This window comes from Canis aureus, chromosome 22 (genome assembly GCF_053574225.1).
Source record: "Canis aureus isolate CA01 chromosome 22, VMU_Caureus_v.1.0, whole genome shotgun sequence".
In the NCBI taxonomy this organism is placed as follows: domain Eukaryota; kingdom Metazoa; phylum Chordata; class Mammalia; order Carnivora; family Canidae; genus Canis; species Canis aureus.
Genome location: NC_135632.1, coordinates 18,100,649 through 18,126,892, shown reverse-complemented (window position 1 = coordinate 18,126,892; position 26,244 = coordinate 18,100,649). Strand labels below are relative to the sequence as shown.

General features: G+C 41.3%; 1 protein-coding gene across 3 annotated transcripts in view; it reads left to right on the top strand.

The window, feature by feature from the left end:
* The window catches only part of ARMC8 (armadillo repeat containing 8), a 112,071-nt gene extending 87,677 nt beyond the window's left edge, over positions 1 to 24,394 (top strand). For all 3 annotated transcript variants that reach the window (XM_077864995.1, XM_077864994.1, XM_077864993.1), the window contains 7 exons: positions 2,789 to 2,881; positions 5,811 to 5,960; positions 6,935 to 7,030; positions 11,718 to 11,813; positions 15,733 to 15,805; positions 17,244 to 17,337; positions 21,808 to 24,394. In XM_077864995.1, the coding sequence (XP_077721121.1) occupies positions 2,789 to 2,881; positions 5,811 to 5,960; positions 6,935 to 7,030; positions 11,718 to 11,813; positions 15,733 to 15,805; positions 17,244 to 17,337; positions 21,808 to 21,841 (636 nt within the window). In that variant the 3' untranslated portion in view covers positions 21,842 to 24,394. The remainder of the gene's footprint in view (positions 1 to 2,788; positions 2,882 to 5,810; positions 5,961 to 6,934; positions 7,031 to 11,717; positions 11,814 to 15,732; positions 15,806 to 17,243; positions 17,338 to 21,807) is intronic.
* The last annotated feature ends 1,850 nt before the right edge of the window (positions 24,395 to 26,244 follow it).

Here is a 26,244-nt window from a genome sequence, read left to right as displayed (position 1 = left end):
TAATAAAGCTTAAATAAAATCTTATAGAGTTAGTTTCATCATGTTAAAATATCTCTGGTCTGCCCAATTCTGAGCTGAGGTTTAGACACTATCCTTTATTTAGTAGTTCCATTTTTGGTAAATTTCCTTCCAGCATTGTAACACCTATAGACTTCTTTTTTTCTTTTTTTTTTTTTAATTTATTTATGATAGTCACACAGAGAGAGAGAGAGAGAGGCAGAGACGCAGGCAGAGGGAGAAGCAGGCTCCATGCACCGGGAGCCTGACGTGGGATTCGATCCCGGGCCTCCAGGATCGCGCCCTGGGCCAAAGGCAGGCGCCAAACCGCTGCGCCACCCAGGGATCCCCCACCTATAGACTTCTAACTAGCATTTAGTAACAAGGTGGAGGTTCAGAGATAGTTACTCAATAAGCAGAAATCCTGGAACAAAAGGAGAGAGACTGGTAGTTACTCTGAAGGAAGAAAAAGTTAAACAGGATGCCAGAGTTTCCTCTGTTTTCCTCTGCTTTTATCTGTTTTCCTCTGCTTTTATGGTGGGAGTCTTGGCATGATGATGATCTGGTTGCAGTTAGTACAATACAATCATCCTGAACAGCTCTTATGTTGCCTCAGATCTACCTTTAGCATACATAGATAGAGTCTGGTTAGAAGTAAGGTAAATGAGCTAAGGCATAGGATCATTAATACGATTGATTTTTTTTTAAAGATTTATTTTTATTTATTTATGATAGACATAGAGAGAGAGGCAGAGACACAGGCAGAGGGAGAAGCAGGCTCCATGCCGGGAGCCCAACGCGGGACTCGATCCCGGGACTCCAGGATCGCGCCCTGGGCCAAACTGCTGAGCCACCCAGGGATCCCCGATTGATTTTTTTTTATATTGAAAATAAATTGGATCCTGAACTGGAATGGAAAGAAATGCTATAAAAACATTTATTAGGCCAGTTGACAAAACTGGCATATGTGCTATAGATATGATAAAAGTATTGGGGTTTTTTGTTTTGTTTTTTAAAGATTTTATTTACTCAAGAGAGACAGGGAGAGAGGGAGAAGCAGAAACACAGGGAGCCTGATGTGGGACTAGATCCCAGGACTCAAGGATCACACCCCAGGCGAAAGGCAGGCACCAAACTGCTGAGCCACCCGCGGATCCCCTAAAAGTATTGTTTTAATGTTAACCTTTCTGAAGTTGGTAACTGTTCTGTGATTCTAAGAGAATGTCCTTGTTCTTAGGAAATACATTGAAGTCTGAAGTATGAAGGGTAAAGGGACATGATGTATATGCTCTACTTTTAAATGATTCAGAAAAAGATGAATAATGTGGATATGGGCATACAGAAGGAGAGAGATAATGATAAAGCAAATATGGCAAAAATGTTTAAAATTGTTGAATCTAGGAGAATATGTAGAAGTACCTTATATTATTCTTGCTACTTCGTAAGTTTGGACTTAACTTCAAAACAAAAAACAAACAGGGCTCCTGACTGCCTCAGTCGGTTAAGCTTCTGCCTTCAGCTCAGGTCATGATCCCAGGGTCCTGAGATCAAGACTGCATCAGGTTCCCTGCTCAGTGGAGAGCCTGCTTCTCCCTCTCACTCTGTAGTTCCCCCTTCTTGTGTGCTTTCACACATATGCTCTCTCTCTCTCTGTGTAAATAGATAAATAAAATCTTTTTTAAAAAATAAATGCAAATTAAAAAAAAAAAAAAACAGGAGATAGGGAGGTGGGTGAAACAGACAAAAAGGAAGAAGGCAATACAGACTTCCAGTTATAGAATGAGTAAGTCTTGGGAATAGCAGGGATTGTAATAGCATTGTATGGTGATATGATACTATACTTCTGGTAAGCATAACGTAATGTGTAAACTTATGAAATCATATCGTACATCTGAAAATAATGTAACCTTGTGTGTCAACTTACTAAAAAAATTTTTAAAAAGAAATAAAACCAATTTGTACACATAGAGGAACGTGTATCTTTCTTCAGAGTGTCATCTTGAAAGTCACTGTCCTTTTTCTTCCTATATAAATCTGAATTGCTTAAGACAATTGTAGAATCCACTTGAAAGGAGATCTTTTAAGCACTCATTGGTGACAGTAGATCAGTCCTCAAAGGTGTGGATTTTTTAGAAATTATCAAAGTCTGTTTTCAGCCAAGGATCATAAATAAAGTGAGTGGTCAGGCTAACCACTGTTCATCTACTCATCTAGCATGCATCTAACGCATGCTATTTTAGGTGTAGCGTGTGATGTGACTCTTAAAGTATACAACTGTTTTGCTTATATGATAGGTAGTCCTGAAAGTAGTTTTAAAAGATGTGTTCTGCAGCATGTTTGGAATAACATTGACAATTTGGAAAGAAGCTAGTTTGGTTAATGTAAGTTCCATGTAAACCAACCATGTTGTCATAGTCCCAGCTTATAAAGAAAACACATGGAATACACACGTGCACTACCCAGGGAGTGAATGTCTCAAAGGTGAGAATGAGAGTGTGGAATTAGATACTTTAATCATAAGGGCATGTGCAGAGATTAGGACAGCTCCTGAGTCTTTCAGAGCTACAAAGAAAAGAGAAATGACTGGAACTATTTTGGTTTTTGAATTTGTGAGAGACTAATTGTTCTTGCCCTTCTCATAGTAGTTTTTGTGTCTGCCTCACTCACTGCTTTGTGAAAGTTAGTTGGAGTTGGGTAAAAGTAGGAAGGAAATAATAGATTGTCAGGATATATGCACATTAGTCACAAACCTGACTTTAAAACTGTGCTTTTTTTTCCTTTCCAATCACAGCCAATTTTAGAGTCTGGAGCTGTAGAACTACTTTGTGGATTAACCCAAAGTGAAAATCCCGCTTTGCGAGTAAATGGAATTTGGGCGTTAATGGTATGTTTCACTCTTTTATATATGGTCATTTGTAAAGAGAATGGAGGTGTTCTCAAAGGTAAAACTAAAGAATGTGTTATTTGAAATGTCTGAAATTTGCTTTTTGAAAAATCTTTCTATTTTGGCCCAGTTTTCTAATGATCTCAGACCTTGAAGACTTAGTATTCAGCTTCTGGATTTGAATATAATCAAGTTGCACAGCCACAGTTCTCCTGTTTATTATTAGGAAAAGCGGACAGATATTAAAGTTGGACATCTAATTTGGAAAAAATACTTTTTCCTCATCATGAATATATTGATAACCTGCCTAGAACTACTTGCTTGACAGAGCCTTTTCATGTCTCCTGTGCTCTTTATAATTCTGAAATAAGCTAGGGGGGGTATTCATATTTTACAGATGAGTATACTGAGCACAGAGTGATTAAATAACTTGCCCAAGGCAACAGAATTGATGCATAATTGCTTAATAACTTCTTGATAATTTCAAGTAAATAATTTATAATCTAAATTAAAAAATGATGTAACTATGAAGTCAAAACTACATAACTTAAGATTTATTAAAATATATTGAAATTAAAATTTACATGGATTTCTTCAAATATAATTATAGTAGTTATAATTTAATTACTGTGTACAAGACACTGAGCAATGTTTTTATCTCTGGTTATCACTAATTCTTATTTTAAGTTATATTGGTTTATATCCACCTCACAATTAGGAACCTGGGTCTTGGAGGGTAAATGAATCATCCAAGGTGTCACACCTAATGAGTGGTGACAATGGGTTCTGAACCTGTTTTAAACATATATTCTTTTCTCTGTTCTGTGTGTATCTGCTGTCTTTTCACACAAAGTTTGGGATAGAAATACTCTTCTTCTAAGAAAGCACTGAATCCAGTAGTTTGTTATCTTTCTCCTAAACTTTGAATCAGCTTTTAGTACTTCTCTTTCTTGAAGGTCTTCCCAGGACTTTTTTTTTTTTTTTTTTTTTTTTTTAACCTTACTTTCTACCTAACCCCCTTTGCAACCTCCTTCTCAGGAAACCCAGTTTCAGTTCCCAGTTTCCAATTCCCTTTACACTTCAGTTTCAGGGACTTCATCTACTCACATGGTTTCAGCTCCCCTTAATAGAAGTTACTTTGAGAAATATACATACCCACACATAATTGTCCCCTGTTCCCCAGGTCTATCACTTAAATGGCCTATGAGACTTCATTTGAAGCCTCCCTGACATGTACAATTTTATTATTAAAAATTGAATTTATTATCCTCAAACCCATATTGACTATTTTATTCTCATCAGTCACTATATAACCAGCTGCTTTCTTCTCTGTCCACCAAGTGTAAAATCCTGGCATCATTTGTGGTTTAGATCTCTTGACACCAGCCCAGTGCTCTTTTTCTCTCTGCCAAACTGCCTCACATCATTAGGTAACTTGATCTTTTGCATGTTTTAGCTCCTAAATTAAAAATAAGCCTGAGGGCACCTGGGTGACCCATCTTTTAAGCGTCCAGCTCTTGATTTGGCTTAGGTCATGATCTCAGGGTTGTGAGATCAAGCCCCACCTCAAGGCTCCGCGTTCAATGAGGAATCCGCTTGAGATGCTCTCCCTCTCAAATAAATAAATAAGATCTTAAAAAAAAAAAAAAAAAAAAGTTCTTGTAAGGCAATATTGATAAATTTCTAGTTTACAAGAGATTTTTGTATCAAAAGTTGGTTTATGACTTATTTGGAATTTGCCATGTTTTTCTTTTCTTCAGATGTGTTATTATTAGATTAAGCTGGGGTTTTAGATTAAACTGGGGTAATCTATAATGTATCTAGAAAGGAGAAAAAGGAGCAAAATAGATACCAGCCATCTGAAGTTGCTAGTAGCTTAGATATACTTCCTACCCCTTTGGAGAGCTTCCTGTATATAAACTTGCCATAGCAACACCTAGTATAGTAGGTGTTTTGGTGCCAGTAAAGTTGACAAAACCCACTACTTATTTTCACCCATAAGGGAGTATTTTTAGTCATTCTCAAAATGGGTGGCACAGTATAGTTATTAGTAATAACTTTGTTATTAAAATACACAGAAGAAGGGGTGCTTGGGTGGCTTAGTGGGTTAAGCATCTGCTCTCTCTCTCAGCTCGAAGTCTTGATCTCAGGGTTGTGAGTGCAAGCCTCACATTGGGTTCTATGCTGGGTGTAGAGCCTACTTTCAAAAAAAAAAAAAGGGTGCAGGGAGGTAACCTGATAACCAGAAACATTTATGAAAAGTAACCAAGCTGGGCAGTCCCGGTGGTGCAGCGGTTTAGCGCTGCCTGCAGCCCAGGGCGTGATCCTGGAGTCCCAGGATCGAGTCCCACGTCGGGCTCTCTGCATGAAGCCTGCTTCTCCCTCTGCCTGTGTCTCTGCCTCTCTCTCTCTCTCTCTCTCTCTGTGTGTGTGTGTGTCTCTATGAATAAATAAATAAAATCTTCAATAAAAAAAAAAAGAAAAAGAAAAGTAACCAAGCTCATAGATATAGATAGCAGATCAGTGGTTGCCAGAAGAAGCAGGAGATGGGCGGGTGGGAGAAATGGGTGAACCGTTTTATTGTTTGGGCTTTGGGTTTTGTTTTTGTTTTCAGTTTAAATAAATTGAATATTTTTTTTAAAGAATTGAGTTGTATATTTTCTAATTTTTTGTCAAATCTTAAGATTCTCAAATACCATGTCAAAAAGTGGTCATATTCCTTATACAGGAGTATATATAGGAATGATAGTTATCTTTCTCTTCACAGACAGAATTATAGGTAATTAACAGACATCAGAAAAATAATGTGACTTAAATTTAAAGATTATTTGCAGCTTCTGTTTGTACTTTGAAAATTCTCAGAGTTACTATTAAAATATTTAATAAAGAAAATTAAACATGATTTTTGAAGCTTCTTTAATCCTTTCAGAATATGGCATTTCAAGCTGAACAAAAAATAAAAGCAGATATTTTACGAAGCTTGAGTACTGAACAGCTATTCCGGTTATTATCAGATTCAGATTTGAATGTGCTGATGAAGACATTGGGACTTCTTAGAAATCTCCTCTCTACTCGGCCTGTAAGTACAATCATCCAGGTTTCCACATTAGCTGCCCCTGCATATGCAATATAAAACTTTGCCTTCCCTCACTTCTCCCATCAACATCTGCCAAGAAGTGTGATTCAAATGTTGCCCCTTCCCAGAGAAGTGAGAAGTCGATATCTAGACCTGTCACTACCATAAGTGAACTTCACCATATAGCTACCTGACCCTCCACTCCCACACTGCTTATTCTGTCTCCCTCTCCTTACTCCATGCTGAATATAAGCTTCCCTTGATTTGTTACTTTATTTTTACTTAGTTTGCTGGCCAGAATGGGTTTTCTTGTCTGCCTCAGTTACTTACCCCTGGGGTCTCTGCTTCTTTTCCTTTAAAGAATGCTTCTCAGTGTTACTCCATAGACCAGTTCCCACCCTGCCAACATTTACTGGGTTGACCTCTGAAGATGGCAGTGTGGATATATGTCAAAGCAGGAGGGACTGAGCCTTTTTCTGGGGTCCCTCTTGTTGTTCCCTAAGCAACAGTGTCAGTGGCCTTCAGGTAGATGAAGAAACATGGATAGTCCCTTTGTGCCTCACTTGTTTTCTGAGCCTTCTTTGTACATTTGTGCCCCAGGGTATTAGTAAATCTGTGCCATATTTTCCATGTCTTTGGCTTCTTCCCTTTCCCCATCCATTTTTAAAGTTCCTTTTTCTTTAATGTCTTTGGGCTTGAGGATCCCCAGTGACTGTATTCTTAATCAGGTCAAGTCTATGTCCTTCTTAACATATATGTATAATATACATACACATACACACACACGTATACACCCATACACATAGAAGGCAAAATGCAGTTTTCTGCTATAATAAACGCTATTCTGTGGCATCTACTTCTATATGCTATGATGTTCTCTTTCAAGCAGTTATTTAACTTTTAGAAGCTTTTTGTTCCTTTCTATGGTCTTTTTCTCTGTTCCCCAGATAATTGTGGATTTCCCATTGTTTTTGCAGCATATAGATAAAATAATGAGTACTCATGGAAAGCAAATTATGCAAGCTGTCACCCTTATTCTGGAAGGGGAACATAACATTGAGGTCAAAGAACAGGTATGTGCCCCCCACCACCACCTCCCTTTTTTTTTTTTTGCTGAGGAGTATCTTCTGAATGTCAGTAACAAGAAGGATTTTCATTAGGAGTGTCCTGAAATATTCAAATCTGTGAAAGAGTGTTGAGATGGAAGGTACTATAGAGACAAGAAATATTGGAGAAGAAAGATCCTCTACCACCCCTGAAACTGTCTTCAAGAATTCATCCTCCCAGAATAGAAGAAAATATTACCAGAGTCTATAATTTCACCCTCTTGTGTCATGCACTATACACTGTCCTTGTCAATAGGGATACTGCCTTTGATCATTCCTAGGCTGAATCTACTCTCTAGGATTCATCATCTCCTGTTCTCTATATCCACCATATTCTGAACTAAAATTCCTGCAACACCCTGATAAAATAATCGTCTTATGATGGAATCGTTTTTCATTTTTTAACTCTAATGTATCCCTGTTCTTTATTCCTATCTCATACTTCTAGTCTCTGTTGTCTTTTAGTAGGGCAGGTTTAGGGTAGGCATAAAAATACAGAGGCTATGCATTCATCAGGTAACAGTTTGAGAATCACTTTTTTATATTTTCTGGGATTTATTATAGGATTTTTAACATAGGGGCATCCCGGGTGGCTCAGCAATTTAGTGCCGCCTTCAACCCAGGGCCTGATCCTGGAGACCAGGGATTGAGTCCCACGTCAGGCTCCCTGCATGGAGCCTGCTTCTCCCTCTGCCTGTGTCTCTGCCTCTCTCTCTCTCTCTCTCTCTCATGAATAAATCAATAAAATCATAAAAAAAAAAAAAAAGGATTTTTAACATAGTATATGTTTTGTCGTAAAAAAAGTCACCTACAAACTTAAGTTTCTAATACAAGATCTGAGGCAATGGTAATGTTCAACTTTCTGACATGGATGTTGGCTACATGATGTGTTCACTTTCAAAATTCATTGAGCTATATACTTCTATGTGTGGAGGAAACTTGCCCAAGGTCATCAGTGGAGAGTTGAATCTAGAGTCTGACTTTAGGGCCCATGCTCTGCATTCTCTGTTCCTGAGTTAGAGTAATTCTACAGGTTTCAGAAGAACAACCCAGGAAATAAGAGTGGTAGGATATAGGAGCTGTGATTGAATTTGTGAGCAAAAAAGGCAAGAGATTTGACAAGGTGGTTTCAAGATGAACATTTTAGGTGATTTCTCCTAAATTTCAATAATAATCATCTTTTCTGATGAACAAAAATTTAACACAGAAAAATGATAATTCATAGGCATTACTAAAACTAGGTTGAACTTGATCCATTACTGAAACACAACAAAGATGAATAACTCAAATTATTCTGCCTGGGGGTTCCTGGGTGGCCCAGATTTGGTCTTGGCTCAGGTTTCAATGTCAGGGTGGTGATTTCAAGCCCCACGGCAGGCTCCATGTCCAGCTATTTTACTTAAACTATTTTACCTAAAGAGCATAGAAAGGAATTTTGTCTATAAAGACAGCGCACCTAGATAGAATTCCACTAACTTGAGAAGTAAAGCAAGCCGAAAAGGTGAGGCAAGATTTGGAAGAGGGCAAAAAGGACCAACAACAGTAATGTGTTCTGGCAGGACTCAAATTATACTCTTTCATACAGATTTTGGGATGGTCTGGAAGTAGGTGGTGATGGGGAGGCTTGAAGTGTCTAGTTGTTAGCTGGAAAAAGAAATAAAAGACATATAGATTGGACAGGAAGAAATAAAACTATTCCCAGACAACATGAATGCCTATGTAGAAAATGCCATGGACTCATCAGAAAAAGCTAGAACTCGTCAATGAATTAGCCAAGGCCACAAGATAGAAAAATCAATTGTATTTTTAATATACCAGCATGAACAAGAATTTGAAATTTTAAAAACACTACCATTTATAGTAGCTCAAAAAAATGAAATACCATATAAAAATGTCATACATTATCCTTTACATATGTTGTTAGATTTGATTTACTGAAATGTATTAAGGGAAGTATCACATCTATATTCATGAGAGATCCTAATTTATAGTTTTCTTGTGATGTCCTTGTGTGGTTTTGGTACTGATATTTGATTATTGGGATAATGCTTGCCTCAGGAAATAAGGTAAAGGTATTCCCTCCTCAGTTTTCTGTACCTATTTGTGATGCATTGGTATTCATTCTTTCGTAAATTTTGGTAGAATGTACCAGTGAAGCAATCTGGAACCTTATGTTTCTTTTGTGAAAAGGTGTTTAAGCTAAAAACCATTTATTTTATGGAAATAGTACTCAGGTTATCAATTTCTTTTTGAGTCAACTTTGGTATTTTGTGTCCTTCAGGAATTTGTCCGTTTCATCTTTTCAAATTTATTAACATGAAATTGTTCATAATACTCTCATCTTTTTAAAGTCTGTAGTGTTCTTTGCAGTATCCTCTCTTTTGATCTTTATATTGGTAATTTCTTTTTTCTTCATCAGTCTGGCTACAGGTTTATCAGCTTTGTTTTGTTGTTGTTGTTGTTGTTGTTGTTTTTAATCTTTTCAGAGAAGCAGCTTTTGGTTTCATTGATTTTTTTTCCCCCACCCTGTTTTGCTTTTCTATTTCTTGATTTCAGGGATTGGCAAACTGTTTCCACAAAGGACAAGATAAATATTTTAAGTTGTGTAGGCCATTCAGTCTCTGTGGCAACTACTCAGCTGTGCTGTGCTAGCCTGAAAGTAGCTATAGACAATAAACAAATAGACAAGGCTATCTTCCAGTAACATTCTACTTACCAAATAGGGAGTGGATTGGGTTTGGTCCATAGGCCATAATTTGCCAATCCCTGCTCCATCAAAAATTTCCAGTTCACATGAGTGTTTGTGTGAGGGTGGATATGAGTGTGTGTAGCTTTTCTCTCTGTTCCCTGCTTATATGTTAAATTGGCTTGGGCCAAGGTTTGTGAGGCTTCAAAACAGAACTGTAGCTCACTGTGCCGTGCTGTTCAGGCCTGAGGATGCAAGGATATTCTAAAACTCCAAGAAGGGGAATCACTTGCCTACCTTGATGAACAAGTTTTACTGAGAAGTATTTCATGAAGTCCCCCTCATAGTCTGTCTTAGTGGGTAAGAGAGTACAGGTGACTCTTCCCAAGACAAGGCTAAAGAGGTTTGTCACTCCTTCCTCTTCCCAGAAATGCCTACGTCATGAAGCTAGAGTCCAAACCTGTTTATCCCCCTGGCTGTCCCCTCAGTCCTAAGAAATTCAGGGTGTTAAATCCTAACAGGCTCACATGTACCAGCTCACTTGGAAATCTGGCATCTTCCTCAGGGTGTCTCTCTCCTACATCTGGGGCATATCAAGGTCCCCTGTCATGACTTAGTGCCCTAGAATGGTCTCCCAGTGCCTACTCAAGCCTTGAATCGTACATTGCATTTTCTATGTCTCCTATATCCCAAAGGCAGCCTGTTGTTGTTGTTGTTGTTGTTGTTGTTGTTGTTCAAACCTCAGGACTCACCTCCTAATCAATGTATTAATCTAGGAAGAATAAGACCACACACTCTTTACATCTGAGGCTTTAGGCCATAGTAAGAAAATACTATCAATTAGCTATAATCCACAAGCTTAATTAGCTTAAGTCTATTAAAAGAAAGGTTAAATTTGGAGAAAATTACTTGAATTTAGACCCCATTCCCACTCCTCATCACTTTCTTTGAGTGGTTCCTTACTGTGCTCCAGGTCTCAGTCTCGCTTCCTCCAAGAAGCCTTCCCTGACCTTCGCAGCATTAAGCAAGTGCACTTCGTGCTTTCTCGGTTCTGTTTTTCCTCTGTCCCACTACAGTGAAATGTAATTGTGCGACCGCTTCAAAGCTAGGTAGTGTGTCTTATTCCTGTCTCACCCTGATGCCCTGCAGAGTGCATGCACATTGTAGGTGCTCAGTAAATGTTTGTTGAATTGCAAAGACTGACGCTGGCTCGGTATCCTTTCCACTGTCATTTTACCTTTAAACATTGCCCTCCTGTTGGTCTGGCTGTGAAACTCCCAACAACTGACAAAAGAGTCCCTTCCTCCAGTACCAGTGTGGTGATTATCTTCATATTATCTTCATATTCAGTTGGACAGGCTCCCTCCAGTTTCATTAGGTCAAGCTGGACTAAGCTCCTTCACACATTTACCTTACCTTTCTGTTCCTCTGATCAGGTTTTAAAAAGTCAAGAAGTCCTAAATGCATATGGCTATTGAACCAGGGTCCAGGCCTTCACCCAGAAGGTCATGAGCTTGGGAGCAAGTAGCATTTGGAGAGGGAGAGAGGGAAGTTGCAGCACCTATGATGCTTCTACCAGAGACTGTGTTTTTGAAGAAATCTTGTTGAGTTAGGAGCAAGAGCTTCTCTTAGAAATGAAAATTTCAAGAAAATAACACTCCTCATTTTCCCTTTGATTGATGTGATAGCATGAGCTATAAGACATGGCTGCCTTTACCCAATGATGGATTATGCCCTTATCCCCCCAAAAAACTACTGGTGTTTGGGTTCTCTTTTGCCTAAGGTAGACTTTTGCGAGATGTGGTTACTTTTGTTGGCAGTGATGTCAGGAGATAAGAAATCAGAGCATTCAGAGTGGAACCTATGAGAATCCATGTACTTCAGACAGAAATTGCCCAAGTTCTTGAGAGAGCTTGCATCTGGGGACTTCAGAGCGTTCCTGATCACCGGCCCTTTGTTTTTTTCCAGACACTGTGCATCCTAGCCAACATAGCAGATGGGACAACAGCAAAAGAACTTATTATGACCAATGACGACATCCTGCAGAAAATCAAGTATTACATGGTAGGCCTTTGTCCCTTTCACTGCTCTCTATTAGCTGCATTAGAAGGCTCAAAACAAATTGTGCAGAGATTAAAAAAGGAATAGACTACTCTGTAACAGATCCAAGGAACTCTCTTTCATCCTCAAGAAAAACAACAAGAAGGCCTTGAAGCTTGTGCCATTTTGGCAGTATTACCACCCATTCATCACCCCACACCCAACCTTCGTTGTCTCCTGATTGCCTCCTCCTTGGTTGGCAAGTGAAGACTTGGCCTCTTGGTTTTCTTTCAGTGCCTCCAAATCCCTGCCTTCCTTCTCAAGGCTTCTATCCAATGTAAATGAGCTCCTTTGGCACCTCTGGCACTTATTCTTTGATTTGACCTGTTTGCTTGCAAACACAATCTGCTACCTATTTGCAGACACCTCAGCCAACCTACTGCCATGGCCATCCAATGAATATTGTTATCACCAGAAATTGCCCTTTGGCAAATCTGGCAATCATTTCATTCTGTCAGTGTCTCCAAGCAGAATCTTAGTTGTGGGTGAACTTGTCTTCTTTTTGCCTATCAATAACTGCATAGAAAGGCACAGAACAAGGCTGATGGATTTTGTGTTAATTTCTTGTTTACAAAACCCCTGTGGGTTTTGTGATTCTCCATTATGCTGACACCTCCATTCTCCACGAGAATGGGTTCTTCTCCTTCTTTAAACCTCACCTTTTCTCTCCCTCATCTCTCTTAGTGGTGACGTCACCTTTTGTTTTATTAAGAGAATAGAAGCCATAATCCTTCAGTGGCTCCCTGTTGCACCTTGAATAATATCCATATCCCTCTGTGATGGCCTGTGAAGTCCTGTATGATATGGGTTACCATATCTCCAACTCCTCTCATTCCCCTCTTACCTTTGTTCATTACACTGACCTCCTGTTCCTTGAAAATGTCATGCATGTTCTTTCCTGGCTTAGGACCTTTGCACATGCAGGCTCATTTGCGTGGAACACTTTTCTCCCTGCTCTTTCATGGCTTGCCTTCTCCCCTCTCAGATCTCAGCTCAACTGACACTTCTTTGTGGACTTTTAATATATATAGATTATTCTTTGTTACTGCATTCTGTTCCCTTCAGAGCAGTAACTCCGTTATAGTGATACATATATGTATATTTGTGTGCCTGAGTGTAAGTTCCATGATGGCAAAGCTCTATGGGTTTTGTGCACATTTTTGTATCTGTCATCTTGGACAATGCATGGCCTTTAGTATGTGCTCAGTAAATAATTGTTGAATAAAACCTTACTGCTTCAGCCAGGAACTCCCTTCTTTCCAATATCAGATCCACATAGCATCTCTAATCTTTTCAAAGTTACTCTTAATTTCTCATATCCACGGAGATACACCTATTTTGTGCTGCTTTTCATAGCCAGACTTCTTAAAAGCATCTTCTGCACATGCTGTCTCCTTCCTTACCTCTAAATTCATTTTAACCCCTTTCATCTGGCCTCCATTCTGATCATTCAACTGAAACTTCTCTGCTTAAGGGAACCATTGACCTCCATGATGCCAAATCCAAAGGACAGTTTTCTCTCCTAATCTCACCTCACTTAGAGCAGCCTTCAACACAGCTGACCATTTCCTCCTCCTGGAAACATTCTTTTCTCTCCTATATGCTCTCCTGAGCTCTGTGATTTTTGTTGCACAATGGCATTTTCTAGGGAAAGAGATGGTTTCAAAGATGGTTGTCTTGTCCCTTTCAAGATTCTGATTTAATAGGTCTGGGTTATAGCCTGGGCATCAGGGTTTTTTAAAGCTCCCCAGGCAGTTTTTATGTACAGCTCAAGTTGAGAACCACTGGTTTAGGAGCATCTCATCAACTCCTATGGCTCTTACTAGCATCTCTGCTTTTTTGGTTTCTGGGTTCTGGTCTAGTAGTCAGTTTTGGTAAATAAAATAGGCATTACAGTTTTTACGCTTTCCATAGTATGAAACCTACAAAACACAACCACAGTAATGATTACTGACTTCCAAAAGCCATGACAATAAGCTTTCATAATGGTACTTTCAGCTCTAAGAATGCTGGTTCTTTTCGTAATGGAGGTAGAGGGTAGAGAAGCAAGGTAAGAGAGTCACATGAAGTGTATACCTTCCAGTATACCTTCCAGTCCTGTTTTCTGAACCCTGGTCTCCTGTCCTCCTGCCTACTTTACATCTCCTGTCTGATGCTTCCTAAAGTTGATGTTCAAAAATACCTCCTCTAAACCTAAATTTCTTCTCTCCTGTTCTTTCCCATCTCAGTACAGTGGCTCTGCCATCTATCCTGTTGCTCAAATCTGGGAGTCCATCTTGATTTCTCTAGCTCTTTCACCTCATTAGTCTGATTTAGCAGCAGGTCCTGTCAGCCCTTCCTCCAAACCTAATCTGGATTCTGTTTGTTTCTTTATATTACCACTGCCCTCACCCTGGACCAAGGCATAGCATATCATGCCTGATTGACCCTAATATCCTTCTAGACCCCTCTGCAGTGTCACACAGAATGTAAATCAGATCTTCACCTTCCACTGCTTAAATCCTTCAGGAGCTTCCTGTCAACTCCGAGCAAAATCTAAAGTCCTATTTCTGGCCTACAAGGGCCCACAATTTTCCCTGAACTAATATTGCTCTACTTTGCCTTCTCCATATGTGTGACCTCTACAGATACTTCTTACCTCAGACCTTTTCAGGAACCTTCCCTTCCTCTCACCAGGCCCTTGCTCTTTGCACACCTTCTTATCCTTTAAGTCTCTGCTTAAATGTTGCCTCCTTCAGAAAACTTTTCTGTGCTTTCTACCTAAATTATGTTCCCACCCCTCCAACTCTCCAGTTTTCTCCCCAGCAATTTGTTCCCAAAAAAGATGTATTGAATGAACTTATACATTGCAAAGACTTATTTTTGTACTGTATAATAAGTTCATTTATTCAACAAATACCTATTCATGACCTGAGTCTGAGATATTGATAAGTTTTGTTCTGTTTTGTCTTTGTAGAGGCCAAACTGGGCATCTCTTTCAAAGTCTTGACAGGTGAAAAGAAAAAAGAATCACCAGCCATAGACTTCTAGTGAAGGAAGCCACATCTACTTCTTGTCTCTGCATAGTTGAGATAATCCTATATGGCAAAAGAAGTCTATCTCATCCTTTAAGAAACTGTTGAGCACATTATGCCACTGATATTTTCCCAGATATGCATTGTATTTAAAAGTACTGGGGAGTTCTTTTAAATTGACCAATAGGAAAATCATCTGTAGATATTGTTTTACTATTGAGTCATCTGTTATGTAGGAGAAAGTACTCTGTATGGCTTAAACAAAAGTGTTTGTATTTTCAGTTCGTAAAGAAAAATAAGAATTGTGTTTCAGGAGAATAGGAGGCTCCTTAATAATAGTAGCAACATTGGATGAATCAAACACTCAGGTTTGGGGGGACATCCCCCCCATAAGAATCTTTTACTTACTCTTAAGAATAATACTCTTAGAAGAGTAATTTGAATCAGATAATCAATAGCTGAATACCAAAGGCACATTTATCCAATTTGTTGGCCACTGGTGATCTGAAAGTTTCCTGGTATGGATCAAGCATAGCCTAAGTCTAAAGCACAGACCTATGCTATGCCAGTATTTCTGTGTGCATGGATAGAGTGATAATTTGCAAACTACACTTATAGCCTTTAGGTACTTTGTTAGGCCTATCAGAGGGTTTCTAACCTAAACCCCAGTTTACCAGATTTCGCACCATCCTCTTGTCTTTAGCACAACCTGTTCACCCATTATTGCTAACTTTGTGGCCCCTGAGGACAAGTGAGTTTGAGGACCCTGCTTCACACTTTTAGCCTATTGGAATTGCCTATGGTATGTTATAAAATAATTCTTCAAATCAGATTACCTCCATATTTTTTTCTTTTTCTGCATCAAATAGGGTCATTCACATGTGAAACTGCAGCTTGCCGCTATGTTTTGTATATCAAACCTCATATGGAATGAAGAGGAAGGTAAGAGATTGGTGAGATTTGTTCTGAGGAAAATTATGGGAGGGAAAGCAGCAGATGCCCCTGAGATCCAAGATGTAGGCATTACTTAGCAGGTCCTGAGCATCCAACCAAGTCACCTTGGTATAAGAGTCCCTGGGACTAGCCTGAGTTGGCTGGACAGTTAACAGTGAGCCCCACCTTGCAGTTAACAGTGCAGCAGATTATAGAGGATGGGGGTAAAAGAGACCCTAGAGAAATAAATGGCAGTCCATGCTCTTGGGAGAGCTAAGGAGGAGTTTCAGGGAGGGGGGGCGGTGAATGTACTTGAAGAAGATAACAGGTGAGTATGGATGGCCAGGTTGGTCTTCAATTGTGTGCAGAGGAGGCACATGGATGGACTACAGGCACATAAGCTTAATGGAGAAGAGGGTGCATTGGTGAGAAATGAGAAATACACTGTGACTACCGAAGCAGCCAGTCTATGAGGTGACCTCTATGGATCAGAGATTCTCCACCTTGACTGCATATTAGAGTCACCTGAGGATTTTTGCACCAGACCAATTTAATCAGAATTTTGGGGATGGGAGGTTGTAGGCATTTTTTTTTTTTTTAACTCCCCAGGTGATTCCAATGTATAGCCAAGGTAGCAAACAGATGTAAAAGAGCAGTGGTTCTCAGTACTGGGTTGACTGCTTAAGAATCATCTGGAGAACTTTTTAAAATGCAGATTTCTGGTTTTCACACCTACAGATTTTGGTTCATTGGGTCTTGGGAAGATCAATGCATGGGTGAATCACTGCAGGTTCTTCTCAGGGAGGAAAGACTCCAAGAGTCTTTATCATTTATTATTATTATTATTCTACCCAACAGCTGTGTCTAGAACAAAGTAGAAGGAGGAGAAATTGTATTCAACATAGAAGCCTAGAGACCAAGTACTATCCAGGTGCCAGGGAAACAAAGCCACCCTCAAGGAGGTCCTAGTCTAGTTGGAAGATAGGAAGAGTGGTATGAAATTGGAACTGCCACATTCTAAGAGGCAGCAGGAAGTACTGGGAGGTTAAAGGAGGTTGGAAAAGAATAGAAGGGGGGAAATAAGACCTGTCTGGAGTAGGAAGAGCCTGGCTTGTTATGTCCAGACAGAAGAGATGAAGATGGGGCCAATGGCAGAGGGCCTTGTGCCCTACTGAGGAATCTGACCTTGACCCTATAGTCCATGGAGAAATTAATCTATTAGCAGAACCCAGGATGTACTGCAGGAAGGAGGGTCAAGGAGCAGAGAGACCAGTTAGAACATTGTTGGAGGTTCTGAGCATGAGAGGATCCAACTTCACTGGGGACAGGGGAATAGAAGGGTGGCAGAGTAAAGGACTCTGGTAAAGCTCTAGATTGTTGATTGTATATCAAGCAGAGCAACTGCCTGGGTCATGTTCCCAGTAACCTGATAGCTTTAATCTCCTAGGTTCACAAGAACGCCAGGATAAATTACGGGACATGGGCATCGTAGATATTCTACACAAACTGAGTCAGTCACCGGATTCAAACCTTTGTGACAAGTGAGTATCAAAGTAAAAGGGCCTTGCTTTGGGGTATGTTGGATTCTTTTATGAAAGGGTTTTGCTTGCTTAGTTATTTACATTGCCAAACTTAAAATCTTTTAGATTGTTGAATTCCCTTCTTAACTTCTGTAAGCCAGCTGTGTGACTTGAGTTAGAGATAAGCTAATTAGCAAATTATTAAAAATTCTCATCTTGCTGTGAGTTAACATGAACCTAAGCCATCTTAGTGTATATCTGAAGAGGATCCAGGGATCATTTTCTTGACATTTAAGTAAAAAGGAAGGCCAACAGGGCAGCCCCAGTGGCACAGCGGTTTAGCGCCGCCTGTAGCCCGGGGTGTGATCCTGGAGACCCGGGATCGAGTCCCGTGTTGGGCTTCCTGCATGGAGCCTGCTTCCCCCTCTGCCCTGTGTCTCTGCCTCTGTCTTGCTCTCTCTGAATAAATAAATAAATCTTAAAAAAAAAAAAAAAAAAAAAAAAAAGGAAAGCCAACAATAAAAACATCCGTTATCTCAAAATTTCACTGAGCACTTGCCTTGTGCCACCTGGCCTGGCTGCTGAGAATACGGCAGTGACCACTGAGGGGTTCTTGTCCTTACCATTTACTGGGAGAGGCAAGAATCATGATCAGAGATTCCTCTACCCTCTGAATGGCTAAAACTGTTCTTCCTAGCTGTGTACACGCCCTCCTACCATAGCCTTCACTCTATAGCTCAGTCTCAAGGTCCCCTCCCCCTCTACCCTGCTTCCTGCTCCAGGCACACCTGCCTCTTGCAGTATCACATCTTCATGCATTTATACATTCTGTTCCTTCTGATTTGCCATCCCAGTCCCCTCTCTGAATTCCCTCATTCACTCAGCAGGATATATATTTTTTTAATAATAACCTTTATCAGGCACTGTTCTAGGCATTGGAGATAAAATGATGAATAATATTGATGAAGTCCTTGCCTTTGTGAATGTTAAGTTCTAGTACAGGAGACAGTGATAAACAAATGAATATGTAATATGATAGCAGATAATGAGAGGTACTATGAAGAAAAAGAACAAGGTGAAGAAATGAAGAATAAGAAAGTTTCTTCTCATACGACTGACAAGTAAAGGCCTTGACCAGTAAAGGCCTCTGCGGAAGTGACATTTGATCAAAGACCTGGATGAAATGAGATAGTTCACCAGGCAGATGTTCAGAAGAAGAGTATTCCAGGCAGATAGGACAGTGAGTGCAAGGCTCTGAGACAGGAATGAGCTTGGCATGTTCAGGGAAACAGCAGGAAGACCAGTAGAGCTGCAAAAAAGTAAATGAGGGGGAGGGTGGTAATAAGTGGACTCCAGGGGGCAATGGAGAGCAAGTGAAATGTCTTGTAGGCCATAGTAAGGACTTCGGATTTTATTCAGAGTTTAATAAGTCATTGGAGAGTTTTGAGCAGAGACCCTGTCTGACTTGGATTTGTGCCAAATCACTCTGGTGGCTGTGTAGAGAATCACCTGCGCAAGAACGGAAGCAGGAAGAGCAGGTCAAGGCTATTACAGTCATACAGGTAAGAGATGAGGGTCTTAGTGGTAGAGGTATTGAGGTCAGATTCATGATTTAATCTAAAGATAGAGACAATAGGATTTGCTCGGGGATTTAATGTGTAGGATGTTAAAGACAAGGAAGGAAAATGCCTAGAGTTTTAGCCTGAGCAACTTGATTGGGTGTTGCTATTTACCAAGATAATGAGGAATACAGGAAAAGTGGGTTGGGGTAGGGAGAATCAAGGGTTCTTCTTTGGACATGCCAAATTTCGGATACTATTAAATATTCAAGGGACTTCTCAGGATAGTGGGGCTGAGGGTATAAACTAGGATGGTATATAAAGCTATGGAACTGGATGAAGTCACCTAAGGAAAGTAAGAGAGAAGAAAGAAGACAGGAGGGCTAAGGACTATGCTCTGGCGCCCTCCAACATTTAGGGGAAAATGAAAAAGATCTAGCAAAGGAAATGAAGAAACAACCGGTAAGGCAGGGAGAGACCGAGGCACAGGAGATGTCCTGAAAGCAAGGGAAGAGAATGCCTGAACATTAGCCATTTATCCTTCAAAACTCAGATCAGGGGGATCCCTGGGTGGCTCAGCAGTTTGGCGCCTGCCTTCAGCCCAGGGCGTGATCCTGAAGTCCCGGGATCAAGTCCCACATCAAACTCCCTGCATGGAGCCTGCTTCTCCCTCTGCCTATGTCTCTGCCTCTCTCTCTCTCTCTCTTTCTGTCTCTCATGAATAAATAAATAAAATCTTAAAAAAAAAAAATCAGATCAGGTTGTCACCTTCTCCAAAAGGTCTTGCCTGATTCATTCATTCTCCACCCTAGGCTTTGTCAGGAGACCCCTTCTGCCAGGGACTTCTGTGGCACCCATAGGACATACCACACTGTGTCATGGCTGTCAGCTCACTTGTCTGCCCAACTGAAGGGAAAAGGCACTAGGTAATTGCTCCTCAAGTAAATGGCTGTGCCAGATTCTGGAGCACATAGAGCGGGCTGGGCCTCTCCCACAGTGAAGCTGGCCATCCAGTGGGTTAAAAAAGACAAATCCCCCAAATAATTGCAGCCCAGGGCTGCTGCTCAGGTGAGTGTCCCATCAAAGGCAAGTGAAAGCCAGGGACCTGCAGAAGGCTGGATTTGAGCTGTACTTTGAGGACTGGCACCTGTGCCTTCACCTGCACAGCAATAGTAGCTGTTTTTGACTTAAATGGTAGCCTCTGTCAGCCCATCTCTCCTGGTTGAGGGCCAGATCATTCCCTGGGTTTCTTTTCTCACATTTGTCCAGAAATGAAAGTAGTTCTACACAAAATCATTTTTGGGATGACCTAGAACACTAGAAGAGGCCTCACTAGCAGGATGTACAGTAGTTTTGAGCCCTGGCTTACATGGCTTAGATCAGTCTGATGCTATTGCCCCATATTTGTATGGCAAATAAGTTTTCAGCAATTCTTAAACTGCATTAAAAGAATCAAGGGCTGAGCTACCCTACCTAGTCCATCTAAGGAAAAACAGTCTTCCCTCTAGAACCATCCATCTGAAAGACTCCTTAGATATTCAGAGATAGCAGGGACATGATAAAGTCGTGGTCTCTGAGGTCCAATATAACAAATAGAGATAGTCCCTGAGAAAGATTCAGAAGGAGTCTGAATTGGTAGTTCTCATTTTATTCAAAACCCTCATGTGGATCTTCCCACCATGGCACAGTGGAGTCCATTACCTACAGAAGACCTCTCTCAGGTTCCTTCTGTCTTTAAGGCTTTGTGATCCTTTGACTTTCAAACACTTACAGATGAGGAGCTATTGCCAACCAGCCTTTCCACCTCAGCCTCAGAGGGCTTTGGGATTGTGAGGTGAGGTAGATGGTCATTAAAGGATACCCTGTGGTATCATTCATCAGCTTATTTCTGTAGGAAAATGACTTTGTAAAACCCACTCACTCATAACTCAGAGATCATCTGTATGGGGCTTTCCATTTTGATGGATTAGACTATTTGCAGTTACTATAGTTATAGAATCTTAGATAATTGCAAGAACATCCCTTAATATGCACTTTAAAGAGTGTAGGTCATACCCATTACTTCACTATAGAGACTGCACGTGGGTTCAGCTTATTGCATGCCCAGTCTACCTTGGCTTACTTTCATCTGCTAGTAGTAACTGAACATTTTAGCCATTTCTTTCCATAACTTAACAGGGGAGACCATTGCTAACACCTGACTTCCTGATTCCCACAATTGTAGCCTCTTGAGAAACTGCCAAGTTCATGATTGGAGTAGTAAAGGAGGCCTCCTCAGTCCGAGGAAGACACTTTTACAAGGATCAGAATGAGTGAGGCCACTGCTCACATCACAAGTGTTATTCTCCAACTAGCTACCTTCCTCCCCAACCACCCTAACAACCCACATCCTGTGCTGGTCTGTGTGAGCAGGCATGATGAGAAGAAAGAAATGAAACTACAGCTTCCTTCCTCAATTTGAAGACGTTTGAATCATGAGACAGCCATGGGTCCTGAGCTGTAGGCCCCCTTTGCACCTTCTAATCAGCACCTGAATGCCTCTCCATTGGTCAGTTTTCCTCTTAGCTTCCCAGTACCCTGAGTGTCCTCCTCCACGTCCTGCAGCACCAGCTAAAAACCTGCATGGCAATAGAAGAATTCCAGATCTATTGTGGCAATAGGTCAAGGATAAAGGGAAACTACAGAATGTCACTGCAGCAGGTATAAGGACAAGAGCAACCCTTCTGAAAAGAACCTCGGGAAGAGGAAAGTAGCCAGCATGGGTTTGAAGTTATCTACTGACCACAGATCTCTGTCCCTTATGGTAGTCACCCAGCTGGGCTCACCCCATTTGGGGATCTTTTTAGATTCCAAATTACCATCTTTGAGACACAGGGGTTTTGCCTGAATTACACTTCTGAGATGATGGCTAACGGGAACTTTGTGATTTCAGGGCAAAGATGGCACTGCAGCAGTACCTGGCGTGATGGGAGCGCCCTGGGCACCTGCAAGCATCCCACATCCTTGTTAAAGGAAGTACAGGAACTAGCCTCATTTGATTCCTTCTATTTGCACAAGTCACCTTGGACTGCAGGGAGCTGTTTTGCAAAAGCAATTTGGTAGGCTTAGATCTCAAATTCATCTTGAGAACATTTTTTTGAGGTAGTAATTTCCTCAGAGGACTATTGTGTTTGTTTTGTTTTTTTCTGAGCTACCTGGACTCTTTATTAGAACAATCAATCATTTTCCTTTGGACCTACAATTTTTTGCCTATGCTGCAGCCACTTTGTGAGTGAGAATGAATGTGTCTCTGCACACAGAGGTGTGTGTGTGTGTGTGTGTGTGTGTGTGTGCACGTGGGTCAAAATGAATGGGTGTGTGTGTGAGGGATACCTCAAATTTTTCTTTTCTTATTTTGTGTGAAAATCTCTTTTCTACAGATTTTCCAGGGTTTAAGCATTGCTTGCTGTATAAAAAACTTTACTGAATTATATACAGTTTGAATGAAATGTTATTTTAAAAACAAAACAATTGTTAAGTGTTCCATAAAGGTTATGTTGAATTTTGGTCAGATGAATATTTGTAAGTAAAAAAATATATGCATTTCTGAACCTCAACTTACATAGATTTTCTTTATAAAAAAAAAAATAAAAAAAACCACAAAAAAAAAAGAAAGAAAGAAAGAAAGAAAAAGAAAAAAGGTTGGCTGTAGTTGGCCTGAATAACAGGCATGATATATGGTGCTGTGCAAAATAGTAAGCTAGCATCTTACTGCCGTCAATATCAGCAGGTACAGAGCCTCTTTTCAGCCTAATTCAATAAGCTCTCAGGCTTCCAAGTCAGATGGACAGGGTGGAGTGGAGTGAGGCAACAAATTCACCATAGGATTTTTGAACTATCAAGGGGAAATAGAACTACTGATAGTGAAAGCCCAGCCCTGACTCTGGCAGGCTACACTTGACCAGAACCGGGCACCAAGAGCCTCCCAACTGCCCTAAATCTTGTCATTGGTGTAGCAATATCTGGCAGGATTTAGAGCCAGTCATGGAACCTTCTGCTCAAACTAAAGTAGGTCATCACTTCTGGAAACAAAGTCCGATCACCTTGTGCTTCCTGAAACAGCATATATCACTGTGAAACTAAAGAATGCTCTACAGACTCATCTGTAGAAAGAAGCAAAGAACAGGATAGTTTAGAAAGCTGTTTTTCTCTTAGCTATACTCAGCTAATTCTACTAGTCACTCAGGACCGCTATTCAGTGTGCTTTTGTAAAGTGAGATCAAAATTTGAGTGAGACATGTGGCTGAGATCTTTTCCTGCATGAAGCCCAAAGCACTGAAGTTTGAGCGAGGGAAAGGGACTCTCCCCCGAGGATGGAAGATGATGGCTTCTTTTCCAGTGAGTGCTACTTCACCCTTCTGCAGCCCTTAGCTTGGCACCTGGCTCCAGCTTCTGGGTCAGCTTCAAGGTGAACTCAACAGAGGTTGCTCTTGACTGTTGGAGGAACAACCAGCCTTCCTTTCCTTTGCTAAAAGAAGTTCAGAGGCGTTGTGGCCCGGAAGCTTGCCATGAGTGTGTGCTACTGGCAGAGCCCCAAGCCTACCAGCCACTCCTGATGGGATTGCTCACAGCGCAGCCACCCCATCACCAACCTGCACCTTCCTTGGAGGATTTAAATATGTTTGATTGCAAATGAATGTTTTTAAGTGTATTTAATGCAATTTTTCCTGTTCTCAACATGACCACCCAAGATTCAAACACAGAGATTTCCAAGTTGTTTTTTTTTCCCCCCCCGAACATCACCAATTTAAAAATCTGTCATGAGAGAGACTTGGGTTTTATGCAGCCATCAGAGTGCTAGTGTGAGAACACCAGTTTAAAGAAAATGGAGTTTATTGGGAATAAAGCATTATTTAGGCCCACTCATTGATACTTCTAGTACTGAGAAAAATATTGTTGGTTGGCATTTGTAACACAGAACACTATAGAGTTGGTATTTAAAGGTACCAGGTAAATATTAAAAGAAACCAATAATGAATTGCTGAGACAATCTTGAACCCAGATAGCATTAGAAAGCTGAAAGCCCAATGAAATAACACTTTCACACTTAAACTCTGTGATAAATCTTGCCTGTGGCTATAAAACAGATAGTCAAAGAAAAAGTGCTTTACTATAATTAACTTTTCTGATTTGAATGAAGGAAAAATGTATTTATTAAAACAGGTGTTTGCTGCTTTAGACAGGTGCAGTGTTCAGTCAGCAAGGAGGTGGGAGGAATGGGGCGTGGCCTGTGTCTCCACCCGAGTCCTTCACTAAGCTTCTCGCTCTCTCTAATACTGCATTCTGTTTCTCCTTTTGTGCCCTGATTGTAACCCAAAATTTATGAACTAGAAAAGAATGTCCAATTTAATAAGTTGCATTTTTTTTTCCTTAAGCACTTTATGCAGAACAATACATGTTCTTCTGGTAGTGTTTGGATAATATGATTTTAACACATGCTAATAAAAGCCAAGAAAACAAATCATGGCAACTTCTTAAAAGGAGTCTGTGTTCCGAATGTCTAGAACATTAGGAAACATTAGAAGATAATGTGTACTGGCTTTTGGAACCTATGATTCTTGGTGAACAGGAGGCCGGGAAGTGACTTTGCATTTCAAAGTGGGGGCTGGTGCCGTGTGGTAATTACAGCTCCCCTACAGGGGCATATGCAACTGTCTGGGAACCTCTCTTCTTGGCCTGAAGGCTAGGAGACATTTTACAGGTGGCCACACCCAGCCACCAGGACCTCCCCAGGGTTGTGTCTACTCCCTCCATTCTCTCCTCAGCCCCTTCTGTGTGTCCCACTTCCACTACCACCACTCCCTAGACTCAGGCCCAGAATTTGGCAGGTGACCAGCTTCCCTGTGTATAAGCAGCTGCTCCCCCTCTGCAAGGATGTGCACGTGCTCTTCACATACTGCACACTGCCTTCTTTTCCCCATCTCTAAAATGTAGAGCAGCATCTCCTATCTCTCAGCCTCCCTAGAAACCGAAAGCCAAGGACATCACAGCTACCCCAGAGCATGGAGAAGGGCGGGGGCGGAGGAAACGTGGCGAGTGGTGAGGTGGTTGGCAAGCGAGGGAATTCTCTTGCCACAGGGCAAACATGAAATGAGACGAGAAATGAGGAACTGACCCCAGATTCTGATGAAGAGCCAACAGGAAGAGGTCCAACACTTTCCCACCTGGGATCGGGCCTGTTGTCGCCATAGTCCTGCTCCTTTGTGGATTTATCCTGATTGCTGGGCAGAGAGGCATGCGTATGTTTCCAGCATGACTCCAGTTTTGGTCTATGACCTGGCTTCTGGGGAAACAAAACTCCTGCCCCAAGGGCCACATTATGGCCTGTGTTAGCCACCTTTCCTCACTCTATGCAGCCCCTGACTCCTGGCTTTGGCTTTGCTTGACAGCTGACCCTCTTGCTGAGTGGAGAGCCAGAGCCAGCCCTTAGAAAGGAACCACCCTCTTTATTTCATGGAGTGGCGCCTGCCACCTACTCTGTCAGGCATTCGCACCCAGAAGCTGAGACGCCTTAATGCCTAAAACAACATCCATCCTGCAGCCCCTGGTTTGCTTCCATTGTAGGAAGCCAGGCCCAGGGTCTCTACCACGGAGTCCCATCCTTAGAGTGGGCTGACATTTTAGATCCTCAGGAGCCTTCTCTCCTCCAATCCCCATCCCCCGCCCCATTCCTTCTGCTTTGAACCTTTCAGACTCTGAGAGAAGAAATGCTCTACCAAGTTATAGATGGAAAGGATATGTCACCACTTCTCCCACTCTAGTGCCCTCTGCCTTCCCCTCTCCCAGACCTACCCCTACAGCATCAGTTCCCCCACCTATTCCTCTCCCCTGCCCTGCTTTCAGAGGCTTTGGTCATACCATTTCTCATCTCTCCAGTGATGGGAGATCTTGGCTTCTCAGCTTCTGGGGAGATCAGATAGCAGTCAGCTGAGTGCACCTCCAAGTAGCTCATTCAGAGCCATGCAATACCTGTGGGGGTAGAAGACCAGGCACAGGGGTCTAATGCTCTGCATTGAAGGCACTCACAAAGGGAATAGCACAGCTCCGTGGTGACCTAAGTATTTGGAGATCTGGAATAGTGGATTCAATTTTCCTGACATCCTATCAGGGTCCCTCCGAGTACATTGTTTCTCATGGAAGTCAGTACAGATGCTGATGAACACAACAGGAATGCATGTTAGCATCTAGAGGTGACAAAAAGTCATGGGGAATGCAGCCACCCACCCAGTGTTACAGGCCTTGCTCCCCACTTCACGCAGCCTGACTCATGCTTCCATCCCCAGTGCCAGCATAGTGTTGACAGAAAGACTAATGCAGTCATGAAGCACAG